This window comes from Stomoxys calcitrans, chromosome 3, assembly GCF_963082655.1.
Source record: "Stomoxys calcitrans chromosome 3, idStoCalc2.1, whole genome shotgun sequence".
Classification (NCBI taxonomy): domain Eukaryota; kingdom Metazoa; phylum Arthropoda; class Insecta; order Diptera; family Muscidae; genus Stomoxys; species Stomoxys calcitrans.
Window position 1 is genome coordinate 121,859,065 of NC_081554.1, and position 14,782 is coordinate 121,873,846.

A 14,782-nucleotide genomic window follows, 5' to 3' on the forward strand; every position below is an offset into this window, starting at 1 on the left:
TACGCTAAATTTATACGTATATAGACAACATAACTTGAAGAATGTTCCTAATTGTCCTAACGATAAGTGTTTTGAAAATTAATAAATCAGCCAAAGGCGTTAAAGGTTGAAACCATATTTTCAACCAATCAGCGTACACAAATAGTGAGTGTATATTTACAAAGTGTTAAAATGTTTTTAAAAAGAAAAATATAAGTGAGATCAAGTCTGACGCAGCCGTTGTTGAAGCCACCGCATCTCCAGTCGCCTCTGTTGAGAAAAAGGCACCTAAGAAAGCCGCTGCCAAGGCAAAGAAACCCTCTGCTGCCCCAAGCCATCCACCAACCCAACAAATGGTCGATGCTGCCATCAAAACATTGAAAGAACGTGGTGGTTCCTCATTGCCTGTCATCAAGAAATACTTTGCCAGCACATACAAAGTTGATGCTGTAAAATTGGCCCCATTCATCAAGAAGTACTTGAAGAGCGCTGTTGCTAGTGGAAAATTGATCCAAACTAAAGGTAAGGGTGCCTCCGGTTCATTCAAATTGTCCCCATCTGCCTCGAAGGAACCTAAAGCAAAGAGCGCCGAAAAGAAGAAGAAGGCCCCAGCCGGTGATAAGAAAAAGAAGGCAGCAGCACCCAAAAAGGCTGCCGCAGCAAAGAAGCCAGCTGCCAAGAAGACCGCCGCTAAGAAGTAATTTTTCCATGCAAAATTACTTATCATGTCAAAATGATTATTTTCGATATTCGAAAGCAGTATATCTAACAGCCCTATTCAGGGCTACAAAAAATTTTTAAAAAGAGACCAAATTTAACTCAAACAATTTTTTAATTACCTAATAAATACAATGTTAATTTTAAGGGAAAAGCTAATCACAGCCCTTTTCGTAGCTGAAAATTTTTTTTGAAATCTTTTAATACAATTGTTACTTAAGATGGGAAATAATTACCCCTTAAGAACATTAAATGGGATTTTTTTCCGCAACTGGATACTGTTTCACTTAGGGTCATAAACCAAAGCCATTACTAAGAATTATGAAAATCACTTAATGTTAAAGAAAATCTCATTTAGCATACCTAACCAATAAGAGAGTGCCGTACAATATTCCCTTCAAAAATCACACTTAGCATACCTATTTCATTCTTTAAGAGCATACCTACCCATAGATCTCGCGTACAAACGCATAAGTCCACATATACATCCCTACACCATTTCACGCTAATATACTAGTATACATCCCTAAAAAATTTCGTATCAACACACACGCTCACATATACTCGAACATCAATACAACGTTGCAAATCGAGTGTTTGAGCATAAGAGCAATATGTGTTGTTCATACTACTGTAGGTAAATGCTAAGAAAAGAGGGCAATATTAGAGTATGGGTAGTATACATATTTTAGCGAAATCTTTTATTTTAAAAAGTAAAAAGGGCAATGTGAGGGTATGAGTGGTAGATATATTTCAAGAAAATATTTTTTAAAAATATCAAGAAGAAGAAAATATCAAAAAAATATTTTTAAATTTAAAAAAAAGCTAAATATTTTTTGGTCAATATATTTTTTCCAGTGGATTTGGTAATTTGCTGGCAATTTAGTTATTCGAAGTTTGCTTAAACGATCCTGTTTTATGCGTAAATACAAAAAATCTGCCATCTATTGTTTATAGGTAAACATTTTCAAATATGATTTTATCTTATCGACTGTTGCAGGTCTTTTTACAAACATGTCATAATTATCAGTTATCAATTATCATGCATCAACATATCGCCTTTTTACATACATTAACATAATAAGAATTTAGTTTTATCGACCCTACTCAATATTATCGGTATTTAATAGGATGAATGTTACCAATAGGGTACTGTAAAAACTATTTATTTTACATTTTAATATCACATGGCAATCATTGTTCAATTTTTGATGCTGAAAAAAAATTGGCATATGTAATAACAAAACATCGAAACGAAGTATCTACGATCGTCCCTCTTCGTACATTTGTGACAAAGTTAGCAGCTCCAAACAAAGGAAAAATTTTATTTAATTTAATATGCGTGCATTTTGGTATCTGTGTGTATGTATGCTTTTTAGTGTTGTGTGCCATCGTTTATCGCATTGTTCTAATGGCGTCGGTTTTTGTTTCGTCATTTATGTATGTATATTGTAGAAGCTACATTTTTGCCGACGGCAAATTGAAAAATGGTAATATTTATTTTCAAATAAATTTTATGTATTTTTTTTAATAAAAATTTGTAACAAGAAATATCTCTTTCTAAATATGTTTTGTGGTCCTGAAAAGGACCGATTGTTTTAGTTTTAAACCACCACCAGTAATTTTTTCACTTTTTAAATTAAATTTATTTCACAAGATATGCACAAGAACTAATACTTACCATCAATTCAATTCAATATTTATTTCCCAAGTTCTTATATAAATACAATGATATTCTATATACCTAAGTTCAATTTGGAAGTTCAATTTGGATCAAAATCCTCCCTAACATGCTAAGCATCTCTCTAGGGATATATAGGGAAAAACTACGCGGCAAGGCCAGCTCGTTTATAAAATTATATGTTGACATTACGCGTTACAGTTATATTCTCAGGGAAAAGGATGTAAACCCCAAGAAGCCCTCGTTTTCTTTTCCTAACTAAGCCTACACTAAATTACCAATCTAAAAAACGTATGTACAGAAGAACCAAAACAAAAGCAAAACAATTCAACTAATCTTATCTCATAAGGTATAAACAAAATATTTACAAAATAAAAGAAAAATACAAACTAATAACAATAATACTACGTACAAAACAAATTACACAAAAAAAAATCAAAATCAGGATTCATACCGTGACGAGGCCCACTACGGCGTCAATCTCTCGTTTCGAGTAGCACCGCTCTGTAATCTGAATCAAAATCCAAAGTCTCTAGTCCATCGGATAGAATCCGTGTCATTGTAAGATCCATGGACGTAAGGAAATAATCAATATAGGAGCCCGATGTCCGGGAAATCCTTGTCGGTCCATTCGTGTGCCTCACCAGCAGACTCGGGTTCGTACTGAGCCAGTCGTAAAGCAACCTCCCTCGTGGGTTCAACAAATCGCCATTCTAATGTGAGTGCTTGGCATTCACATCACATCCTATTATGGCACTATTCGACCCCAATCGCGTCAAGGTCACTCGAACCAAAGACACAATCCGGTGGGCAGTACAACGCCATGAACGCAACATGTCCACCGCCACGGCAACAAACTCTCACAACCGTACTCTCTATGCAACCAAAGTCAGCAGTCATCCGTTCCACTCTTATCCGTTCTGCCAAGCAGATCGCGGTACACCCACCTTGCCTGTCCTTCCTGTTTTGTCGAAATATTGTATATCCCTTTGGTGCAAAATTGTGTCTTTCATTAAGTTTATGCTCTGCAATGAGCAAAGAAGTATTGATACGTAAAAGAGATTGTGCGTACTCTCGATGGAAGCGTTTTAGAACACCTGAACTCTTTAATGATTACAAGCGTGCGAATCAGACCATTTCTTGTATAAAGACGAAGAAAATAGCTTACTTTAGTCGTAAATTTCAAGAGGCATTGAACACGAAAGATACTTGGAGACATATTAAGTCAATTGGAATAGGAAGTGATAATGCATCAATTGATAGACATGTTGATTTAGATGAGATTAATAGGAGTTTCTTGAACATATCTTTTCCTGATATGCTACATTCGCTGCTAGCAGATTTTCAATCTGGTTTCCGGCCAAAGCACAGTTGCACTACTGCACTTTTGAAAGTAGTTGAAGTTGTAAGGGGTGATATTGACAGCGATACAGTTACCTTTCTTGTTCTTTTAGATCATTCAAAAGCATTTGATTCCGTTGATCCCAATATACTTTGCCTTAAACTGAAACATTTATTTAAATTTTCTGAAAGAACAACGGATCTTATATATTCCTATCTTTCGAATAGAAGCCAATCGGTATGTGTTGATAGCCGCTGTTCTAGTTATCTTCCAGTCTCAAAAGGTGTTCCACAGGGGTCTGTAATGGGCCCACTCCTTTTTTCCTTATATAGCAATGACCTTCCTGGACAGTTGCGAAACTGTGGCATTCATATGTATGCCGACGACAAACTATTATACTTATTTAATCTTATACTGTTTTGAACTAAGGCTCTTAAACGATGCTTGTTGAATATAATTGAGAACTCAGGTTCCGTTGATGTGAATTGGATTTGGTGAAACTCAGGTTCACTTCTTGAAACTATTCCCGTTCCGGTATACTTACAGAAGCTGGGTAGTAGTGGAAACAAAACAACAAAATGTAGAATTCTTCTTCATGAGCGGTTTTATTTTCTTGTGAGATGTCTAGTCGATGACGGTTGCTAACCAAAGAAGAAAGAAACTCGGCTCGTAGCTCGCAGGCTACCTCCATATTCCAAAGAAGTGTTGCCACTCATCATTACTAGTACCGGTTTCTTATTTAATCAATTCCAATCTATCTTTTAATCCATTACATTGGAACATACTAATCTATTACTCATTAACGGTTTCTTACGATTAATCATAGTTCAAATACTTCATTGAGATCTTAATATAAATTCAAAATTGTTGGGATAAGTCTATTCAACAACAAACGATGTGGCTGGAAGGTCAGTCCATTCAACTATACTCTTGCGAGGTTTTTTACGGTTGTGATGTAACTCATAGAAATAAATTGCACGTAGCCTTTAACGATGTCGTTAGATACATTTTTTTGCGTAGAAGAGACCGGGTATCTGACTTTCCCAGACAAATATATGGTGTCTCTTTTAACTCGTTCCTTAAGATACGCTCGTTGCAAATGATCCACAAGATAATTTATACCAATGAACCGTCATATCTGGCTTCTGTATTGCGTTTTGCCAACTCTACAACAGGTAAACAAGTAATACAAATACGTCATCAATATCGTGTATCTGAACAACAGTTCTTTGTTAATGGTATAAGTCTCTGGAATAATCCTCCCAATAGTATTCAAATTCAAATCTTGGATTTATAATCATTTTAATTAATTATTTGTTTTTGTTTTTTTATAACTATTTATTAATTTATTTTATCAGTAACATTGATTAAATGTTAAATTTTCTTTAAAGTTTCTTTTTCCTTCTTTTTTTAAAAAATTGTTTTAACCTTTAACAACATCAGGCCTTACCTGATGTTGTTGTTGTAGGTTCACTCTCCGTTGTCGTCATCCTTCTATTACCCGTGGATGGGCTCTTTGTTGTAGCAGCTGCTCCAGCTTCCATACTTTGGCATCGGCATGGTCCCTTTATATGACGTCATCGTCACCGGCGGTGCGACTTCTTCCCTCAATTTTATATTTAGGCTCACTTCGGAGGCCCCATTAGCCTTGGCCTTGCTTTTTGTTGTTGTTTTTGGGATTGCCCCTTTTCCAATTGTTGTAATTTTTGTCACCGGCGGTGCGACCTCATCTATTACAATTGTGTCATCAGCTACTTCATCGGCCCAATTGGCACAGGAGATCAGTAGTGCCCCTGCTTCTCAATATTTCCAGAAGCAGATAACAGTTGGTTGGCAGAAATGCTTCTTAGCTGTGCATTTTCAGCAGCTAACTCCTGAATTTGTCTCTCCAATCTCTCAATAGTGTCCTCAAGTTGTGAGAGACGCAGCTGTTGCCTCATATTCTCATAGTCATCATTTACACCACCCTTCTTCTTCTTTCTTTTTCGGTGCTTTTTACCAGCAACTGTCCGGTAGCCATCTGACGTGCAATCGGTGGCATCGGTAATCTCACTCTCGTCTTTTGATCTTTCCATGGCCAATTTTGCTGACCTATCCAGGAGTGGGTCAGTCGTTCTCTTGGTCATTGCATGTTGTGTTTTGCTAACAGCCGTCAAGATTTTCCGCCCTTCTGCGGACTCCAGTGAGGCTGCACCATCAGTATTTCCAACAACAGTTTTACAACTCGCACTATTGTTGGTTTCTCCATTTCTATCATCCCTAGAATTCAATGTTGTGTCCAGTTCGGCGAATCTGTTGGCGGGTTGGTAAGAGCCACCAAAAGCACTCAAACTAGAGGCATTTGCCACAACTTCCTTTAGATGCTCCATTTTCGTGGTCTCGCTGCTTATTATGCGGTTCTCATGTTTTTGAGGGACATGAGCCAAATTGTCAAGCTGGGTATGAGATTGTGCCAGCACTGCTGCCTACTCTCGATACTCAAAAATCCGAGTAATATGGTTGGCAAAATTGAAATTTTGCCCAGCACTGGTGCCTACTATTGATTTTCAAGGTAGACACCTAAACAAATCACAATTTCTTCACAAAATTCAGAACAACTATTCAGTGATTGGTGCTTGAAGTGAAAACATCGTGAGTGAAAGTGATTTTCGAAGTTAAAGTTTGATAACAGATTTTAATTTCGGTGGAAGTGACTTTTTGACACCTTAGGTGACATTAGTGAGAAGTGGTAGTAGTCATCAGGGCTGCGCAAAGACATTATTTTACCAAATTTGGTATCTTAAAATTTGAGAAGCAATAGTAGTCGCCAGTGCTAGCGCAAAATCGACATCTAAACCAGCGAAATGTGAATGTCCCTCTGGGGCAAATAGAAGGCAGCAAATTGCTTGATTTTGAAAAATTGAATGAATGAATTCAGTGATTGGTGCTTGAAGTGCAAACATCGTGAGCCAACAGTGAAAGTGATCTTCAAAGTTTGATAACAGATTTTAATCTCGGTAGAAGTGACTTTTTGACACCTTAGGTGCCGTTCGTGAGAAGTGGTAGTAGTCATCAGGGCTGCGCAAAGACATTATTTTGCCAAATTTGGTATCCTTAAATTTGAGAAGTGATAGTAGTCGCCAGTGCTGGCACAAAATCGACAGCTAGACCAGCGAAATGTGAATGTCCCTCTGGGGCATAATATACAAATAAAAGGCAGCAATTTGCTTGATTTTGAAAAATTGAATGATGGTTGTAATGAACTCGTTTTTAATTTGAATATGAACTCTTGTGAGAACAGATTTGGTGTTTTAGCTATGGCTGATGCTATAGATAAGAAGGAGACTGTTGTACAGCGTAAGGCAAGTGCCCCTACAAGCCGAAATAATGGAAGTGATTGTGCTAAGACTAACGATGATAGTGTAAACTTCGAGCAATATTCGACTGACAGCAATCAATTTGTCGAGGCAAAGACCAAAAAGAAAAGAAAGAAGAAGAAGACAAGCAGTGGCAGTGAAGCTGAAGGCGACGCTGCGTATAAAATAATGCAGCTCCAGAGCAAAGTGGATGAGTATCAAAAAACAATAACGGAACTACGGATGAAGTTAGATGAGTTGTGTGCAGCATCATTGCAGACAAGCACAAAGGGCGGCGCACTTATGGCACCTGTCACTAGCCAATTGACGTTGGCAAAACCAACAATAAAGGAAGCCATTACAAATCTACAACTACAAGAGATGGAGACTGACGATATTTCTGTGGGTAGTAGCAGTCTCAAGTCGGTCAAGGTAGCCGGAAACCTTGGCACTGCGTTTGGAAATGATGAGACAACATCAGCAAAAGTAACTAGCAAAGGGGCAGTGCCGAAGGGCTATAAGGAGATTCCAAATCAAGAGACACCCAAGATGAAGCACAATGTTTTGGCTGGTCAGAAGATGAGCGGGGCTGCCAATGAGCCAGAGAGGAATGAGACGATGCCTGAGAGAAGAAGGAATGGTAAGGTCAGCCCACCTATTATAAAAGTTTATAATGCTAATGTTAGGGAGCTTAATATGATATTGAGAACATTGTTGGGGCACGCCCTTTTTGTTGTGAAAATTAATAATAAGAATGTCTTAAGTCTACAGACGGTGTCCCTAGAGGATTATGATAAGGTTCGTAGGATGTTTGATGAGAGGAAATATAAGTATGTTACATACACACCGAAGGAAAGAAGACCATTTACCATGTTTGTAGCTGGGCTATCTGGTACATATGAGGTAGAGGACTTGCGAGTTTTCTTGGATAGCAAGGGGATGGACATTAAGGTGGAGAAAATAGTAAGACTTAGAGGAGATAGATGGATAGTACAGCTTAATGCAGTTTCTGATATTAAGGCGTTCTGTAGACTACAGTACATTTTGAATTGTAAGGTGGTGATTTCTAATTTCAAGAAGGAGGGGATTGTTCAGTGCTGGAATTGTCAAAGGTTTGGACACACATCACCGAACTGTCGCTTGGACTATCGTTGTGTGAAGTGTGGGCAGTCCCATGGGCCCGGGGGATGTGAAGTGCCATGTAGGGATGATAATGTAGAAGAGAACGTTACGACGGATCCGGATACGGGTGGGATAGTGCGGAAGGTAGGGCGTCCTGTTAGGTGTGCTAATTGTGATGTTGAGGGACACGTTGCTAGTGACCATAGTTGCCCCAATAGGATAGAGATATTACGTAGATATCAGGAAAGGAGAGAGGCTGATAGGAATGGTGGGCATGCCCGTAATGATGCTGCGGTTAAGATGAATGCTTCGAGTGCGGGTACGAGAGGAATGACCTTTGCGAATGCGGCCAAGGCTTCGGTTGTGGCTGGTGGGACTGCAGGCAGACAGGAGATGGCTAGGTCTGAGTCACTCATGGGAGGGTTCGATGCGGAGTGTAAGAGGTTGTTTGGCCAGGGCTTTCTGCCATGTGTGCGCAGGATTGAGGCCTTTAGAGGGGAATATCGTAGGCTGGCTAGTGATGACGATAAGAAGAGGGCGATGATGGGTTTTCTGCTTAGCTTTGGTGATGATGGACGGTTTTAGGTGTATTTTCGTCAATGTGAATTCGATGGTGGCCAGGAGTAGGAGGCATTTTCTTAAGATCTTTGTTGGGAAACATCGTCCTGATGTTTTGTTGATTGCTGAGCATAAGTTGTCTGATAGGCATTTGTTTGAATTGGGTGGTTATAAGGTTTTTAGACAGAATAGGACTGGTAGGAGAGGAGGGGGGACGGCGATATGCCTGAGGGATGGTATAAGGGGTGAGAGATTGGATGCTGATCTTGGGGGTATAGAGGGTACTATTGTGAGAGTCAGAAGGAGAAGTGGGGTGAGTATTGTTTTATGCTCACTGTATCTTAGGCCAGGGTTGATTATCGACATGGAGGATATGGATAGACTAGAGGGCGTTATAGGTTCAAATGAGGCGATTATTGGTGGGGATTTTAATGCCCGGCATGCCTATTGGGGGGATGATTTTACGGATACGAGGGGTAGGAGATTGAAGGAATGGTTGGATTTGAGCCCGGCATTGGTGTTGAGGCCTACTGACGGACCGACGACGAGCAGGTCGTACATTGATTTCTTCATTACGACGGTTGGGATTATGTTGAAGGACGGGCCAAATGGGTCACAGACTGTGAATGGACTGAAGACCCTAGACTATGACTCTGACCATAGGGCTGTCTGCATAGAGTTTACGCTTGGTGATCTGGAGAGTAGTGTACCGGTGCGGTATTTTCAGTTTGAGAGGATGGACGTCGGTATTTTTAATGATTGTCTCGTTGGTCTGATGGGGGATGCGTTTTTGCCTTTGGACAGGAATTGCACCATTGAGGAGTTGGATGATGGTGTGGAGAGGCTCACTATGTCCATTAGGGGGGCTATGGAGAGGAGCATCCCGATGACTGGGGTGAAAGGAAGGGAATTGCCCGATTTGCCAGCGGATATTCTGTCGTTGATAGCGCAGAAGAAGGGCCTTAGGCGGAGACTCTACAGACTACACGGCCTCCAGGAGGCAGGTACGGTGAGGACTATGATAAGGTTACTTGACAAGATTATAAGGGAGAGGATATTTCTGTTTGAGGAGGAGAGATGCGTCCGGCTATTGGGCAAGATTGTGGCAGGGAATAATATGTATCGCAGTTTGAAGAGATTTACAGGTACGAAAGTAGGAAGGAGGATGGGTGACTTGACTGACTCTCAGGGGAGACGGGTTTATACTGATGACGGTAGGGCGGAGATTTTGGCCGACTCTTTCTCGAAGGCACAGGGCGCGGTTGATATGGAGGATCCCTTTGATGTGAGGGCTGGGTCTACGAGGCCTATGATGGATTTTGGGAATGGTATCACTGCTGATGGTGTTGTGGACGGTGGCGGTGATGTGCCTCCGTTGAGGATGGTGAGGAGTTCAGAGGTAGGTGCGATTCTCAGAAGACTCAACTGCAAGAGGAGTAGTGGAGGGGATGGCATCCCGAACTTTGTTATCAGGAAGATGGACCATAGGAGTTGGAACTATTTGGCGGTTCTTTTTAATCAATGCATTAACATTGGCTACTTTCCGAGGGCTTGGAAAGAGTCTAGTGTTATTCCTATCCTTAAACCGGGGAAGGATCCGACAAGTCCGTCCTCTTATAGGCCCATCTCTCTGATATCGAGTTTGGGGAAATTGTTTGAGATTGTCATTTTGGAGCGTGTGAATGAGGCTATTGAGGAGAGTAGTGTCTTGGGGGAACATCAGTTTGGTTTTAGAGGAGGCACCTCTACGATTCATGCGCTAGTGGTGCTAACATCTAAGGTGTCTGAGGGCTTTAGAAGACGCAGTGGGTCTTGATTTTGAACGTGCGTTCGATACGGTGTGGCACAGGGGCCTCGTTACGAAGCTTGAGGGGTATGGTTTTGGACCTTTTTTGACGAGGATGGTGGCGGGTTATCTCCACGGTAGGAACTTCCATGTGTTGATGGAGGGTGCGGTTTCTGAGTGTAGAGTGGTTACGACGGGGGTCCCGCAGGGGTCTGTGCTGGGACCTGTGCTCTATAATTTGTACTTGGCTGATATGCCTCTGCCTCAGGGGGGAGATTTGGCTATGGCTTACGCAGATGATATTGTGATAGCGGTTACCCACCCTAGGGCGGTGGTTGCTCAGAGGAGGATGGAGGACTACCTTGGGGAGCTGGTGCCTTATTTGGAGCGGTGGAGGCTGAGATTGAACCTGGGTAAATGTCGGTCCATAATGTTTAGATGTAGAGGCTTGGGACTTTTTAGGAATGTATGGCGTTTCTCTCCGTCGGTCAGGATAGGCGGTACGGTACTTGTTAACGATGATAACATCAGGTATTTGGGTGTTGTTTTGCAAGAGAACATGTCGTTTGTGAAACATGTAGATGAGGCGATAAGGAAGGGAAGGGCGGCTTATGCTATGCTGTATAGGACTATGAGTATGAGAGGAGGTCTTAGTAGGAGGGTCAAGATGATTATATACTCCCAGGTTGTTAGACCGACGATTTCGTATGCGTTCCCTGTCTGGTGTTTGGTGTCGTCTAGCCAAATGGAACGCATACGCAGGTACGAGAGGAGGGTGTTTATCCACTGCTTTGGGGTCAAGGGAAGATTGATGGAGGAGGGGTACCGGGCTAGACCTTCGAATAGGACTGTCTATGATGAGTGTGGGATTGTGCGGATAGATGCTTACATGGCAGGGCTGGCGATTAAATTTCATCGGGGTTGTGTGAGTCACCCAAATGGGAAGGTGAGAGCATGCTGTATCTCCAGGGAGCAGTATGATAGGATAAGGGAGACTAATGGTCATATGCCCCCGATTGGCTTACTATTTCTTGATGAGGGGGGCTTGGTGTTTGATGATAGGGGGCGTGTGGTATTTTACCACAGGAGGTACCAGACGTATAATACAGATAGCCCTGTTTACAGCATGGTCCAATGATCTGACATTGGATTCTATGGAATTATATTTTTATTTTATTTTATTTTTGTATATACCTTTTTGTGCGATGAAATTTTTATTTTTTCTATTTTTTTTCTGTTTTTGTATATATGTAAATATTTATAGTTTAAGTCTTAGGTTAAGTGAGAAAGGGTGCTCGGTTTTACCTAATTTTCCCGGGCTATTTATTGGATGGATAAATGGACTTTATTGTATAAGATGTCAGGTGGGCTGACCTTAAGAAACCTACTTTTAAATATGTAGTGTTATATTCTTAGATAAATGTAGAGATACATGTTAAGAAAATTTATAAAATAAGAGAAACATGAAATGTAAATTTAGATAAGAAAAGAAATGGAAATAAACTAAACTCTTCACAAACTTGGATTTTGTGTTCCCATCGTGTTTTTGGCTCGCCGAGTTTGATAAGTTTTAATCTCAAGACTTGTGAAGATATATTCTTTTATTTCCCATATCTTTTCATATTTCATTTATAACATCTTATAATTAGTGTACATACTTACTCTAGCTATCATAGATATTCTCTAGAGATGTATTCTAATAACATTAATTAATTATTAAAATAATAAATTAATCAATACGTTGAATGACAAAGGCACAAAGTCCAGCCCATTCATATTCTTATTTTTCCTAGGGTAGTAATCCTTTAAAGTAAATTCGACACCCTCGGATAAAAGGGTAAAAACCGGGATTCAAAATCCTAAAACTAATTTAAAACCTACTTAAATGCTACTAGAAAACAAACAAGAATAATTCATCAAAAAATAAAACTATTTACAAACAAAACATAAAACAAAATAAAATATAACTAAAACAAAACAAACAATCCATTTGACTATTTACATATTTACAAAATAAATCAAATGCTACCAGGTAGCCACTGGTCCACTTTATAAACCGGATCTTCAAAGTCCATTCTCCCAAATCTCCTATGGTAGAACATAAGTCTACCATGCTTATCAAACAGCATATTGTTTTCGGCCATATGTCCAAGGCACGTAGGAGGAAGGACCCTTTCGGCATTTCTAAGGCTGTCGAAATCCCGGCGCGAGAGGCTCATCTCCCGGACAATTGCATTCGGGTGCGCGGCATAACCCTGCAGGTGTTTCAGCGCAAGGTTCACCATGAAGGCGTTCACTCTAGGCAATCTAGCGTCGCCATATACCTTTCTATTTGGGGTATTCCTATACTGCCCCTGGGTTTCCACCTTTGTTCTCATATCAAGAGAATACCGCAACATCTTTCTCTCGAATATTCTTATCTTCTCCATTTGTGCCGATGATATGGAGCTCCATACCAGGAAAGAATAGGCCAATGTAGGTCTAACAACTTGTCTATAAATGGTGAGCTTAACCTTCTTACTCAGTCCTCCCTTCCTCCTCAGTAACGATGCGTAGGCGTGGAAAACAGCCTTCGCCTTATCCAAAAGGTAATCGACATGTCGCGTGAATGTCATATCCTCCTGGAAAATCACACCCAAATACTTCAAGGATCCATAATTTACGATAGTGTCGCCTCCAATCTTAATGCTGGGGACGAACGATCTGGCGTTCCTGTACAAATTCCGTTTCTTCCCTCGGAATACCATTGTCCGGCACTTTTGGACATTCAGGCCAAGTTTCCATGTCTCAAAATACCCATGTAGAGTGGCAAGGTATTCCTCCAGGTTCCTAGCGGCCCGCTTGGCCCTGGCATGTGTCGATGCGACAAGTATGTCGTCCGCATAGATGAGAAGAAGTTCCCCATTAGTCGGCTCCGGTATATCCGCCAGATAAACATTATAGAGAACCGGCCCAAGGACAGATCCCTGCGGTACTCCAGCTCTGATTCTCTGTGTGGCAGACTTCGAATCAGCTACCACAACGCTGAAGGATCTCTCCCTGAGATAGTCCTCTACAATGTCTATAAGGGAATCTTGAAAGCCGAATGTCCTCATCTTTCGGACTATGCCCTCCTCCCAGACCGAGTCGAACGCCCTCTCAAAGTCCAAGCTGGCCGCTATCGTCACACACCGGTTGTTGAATCCCTCCACAACCCTACTTGTGAGGGCCGTCAGGGCGTGTGTAGTGGAGGTAGATCTCCTGAACCCAAACTGCGATCTTATCAGCATCCCAGCTTCCTCAATGTGGCAATTCATCTCCTGTAGGATGAAAATTTCAAAGAGCCTCGAGATTGACGAGAGTAGGGATATCGGCCTGTAACTCGCTGGCGATGTCGTATCCTTTCCCGGTTTCAATACAGGGACCACCTTTGCCATCTTCCACGCCCTGGTGAAGTATCCAAGGTTCAGGCAGTGGTTGAAGACAATCGCTAAAAATCGCCATACCCTAGCGTCAGTCCTGCGGAGCACATAGTTCGGGATGCCGTCCTCTTCTTGTTGTTCATGGTGCGGAGGACAGACCAAATTTCCGCTGGTTTTATAATCCTGAAAGAGCCCTCCACAGTCGTAGAGGCATCCGCTAAGTTTCCATCACGGAACTCAATCTTCGGTGTGTACATGTCCTGAACATCATCAATGCTCCAGGGTTCATGACGCCTTGTTGGATCTTCGCCAACTCATGCGCAACAGCATTCGCCTTTTCCTTGTCAGATGAGGTGCATCGCCCGTCTTCCTGGATAAGATCACAGATTTTACTCCGTCTCCTAGCGGCACTTACACTCTTCAGCTTGCTGAACATTTCACTGTTCGGCCAAATATTATTAAGCATTTGCATGTAATTCTGGTCCTCAAAACGAGCAATACGTTGGGCAATTATGTTCCCTAAGTTCTTTATGGTAGCCCCAATGGTTGATGATTCCTGCTGGTCCATAGTCTGGAAACGTCGCCTTCTCAGGGTTTTCTTTTTGTGGATGAGTTCCAATATGTCCTCTGGCAATTTCCTCAGGGTTCCCTTATGTGACCTAATTTTGTCGATGCTTGCATTCATGGCCTCGGAAAAGGCTCTATCCATTGCCTCGATCGCCCCATCGATTTCTGCGACAGTCGCATTACTGGCAATTGGCAATTCCCATCTGTCCAGGGCCGCACCAAGCCTTTCATTAAATCGTCGCATTCTTAAGCTTCTAAAATCGAAGATCTCTGTGAGCTGACTCCTTTCAAAAA

At 41.3% G+C, this 14,782-nt stretch overlaps 2 protein-coding genes across 2 annotated transcripts in view; both read left to right on the plus strand.

Moving 5' to 3' along the window:
* Positions 1-14,782, plus strand: part of LOC131995567 (uncharacterized) — a 446,417-nt gene that overhangs the window by 44,713 nt on the left and 386,922 nt on the right. The window lies entirely within an intron of this gene.
* LOC131995615 (histone H1-like) lies at positions 318-656 on the plus strand (the record flags this gene model as incomplete). The annotated part of the gene is made up of 1 exon (XM_059364383.1): positions 318-656. A coding segment is annotated over exon 1 (324 nt), but the record flags the coding sequence as incomplete, so codon positions are not given.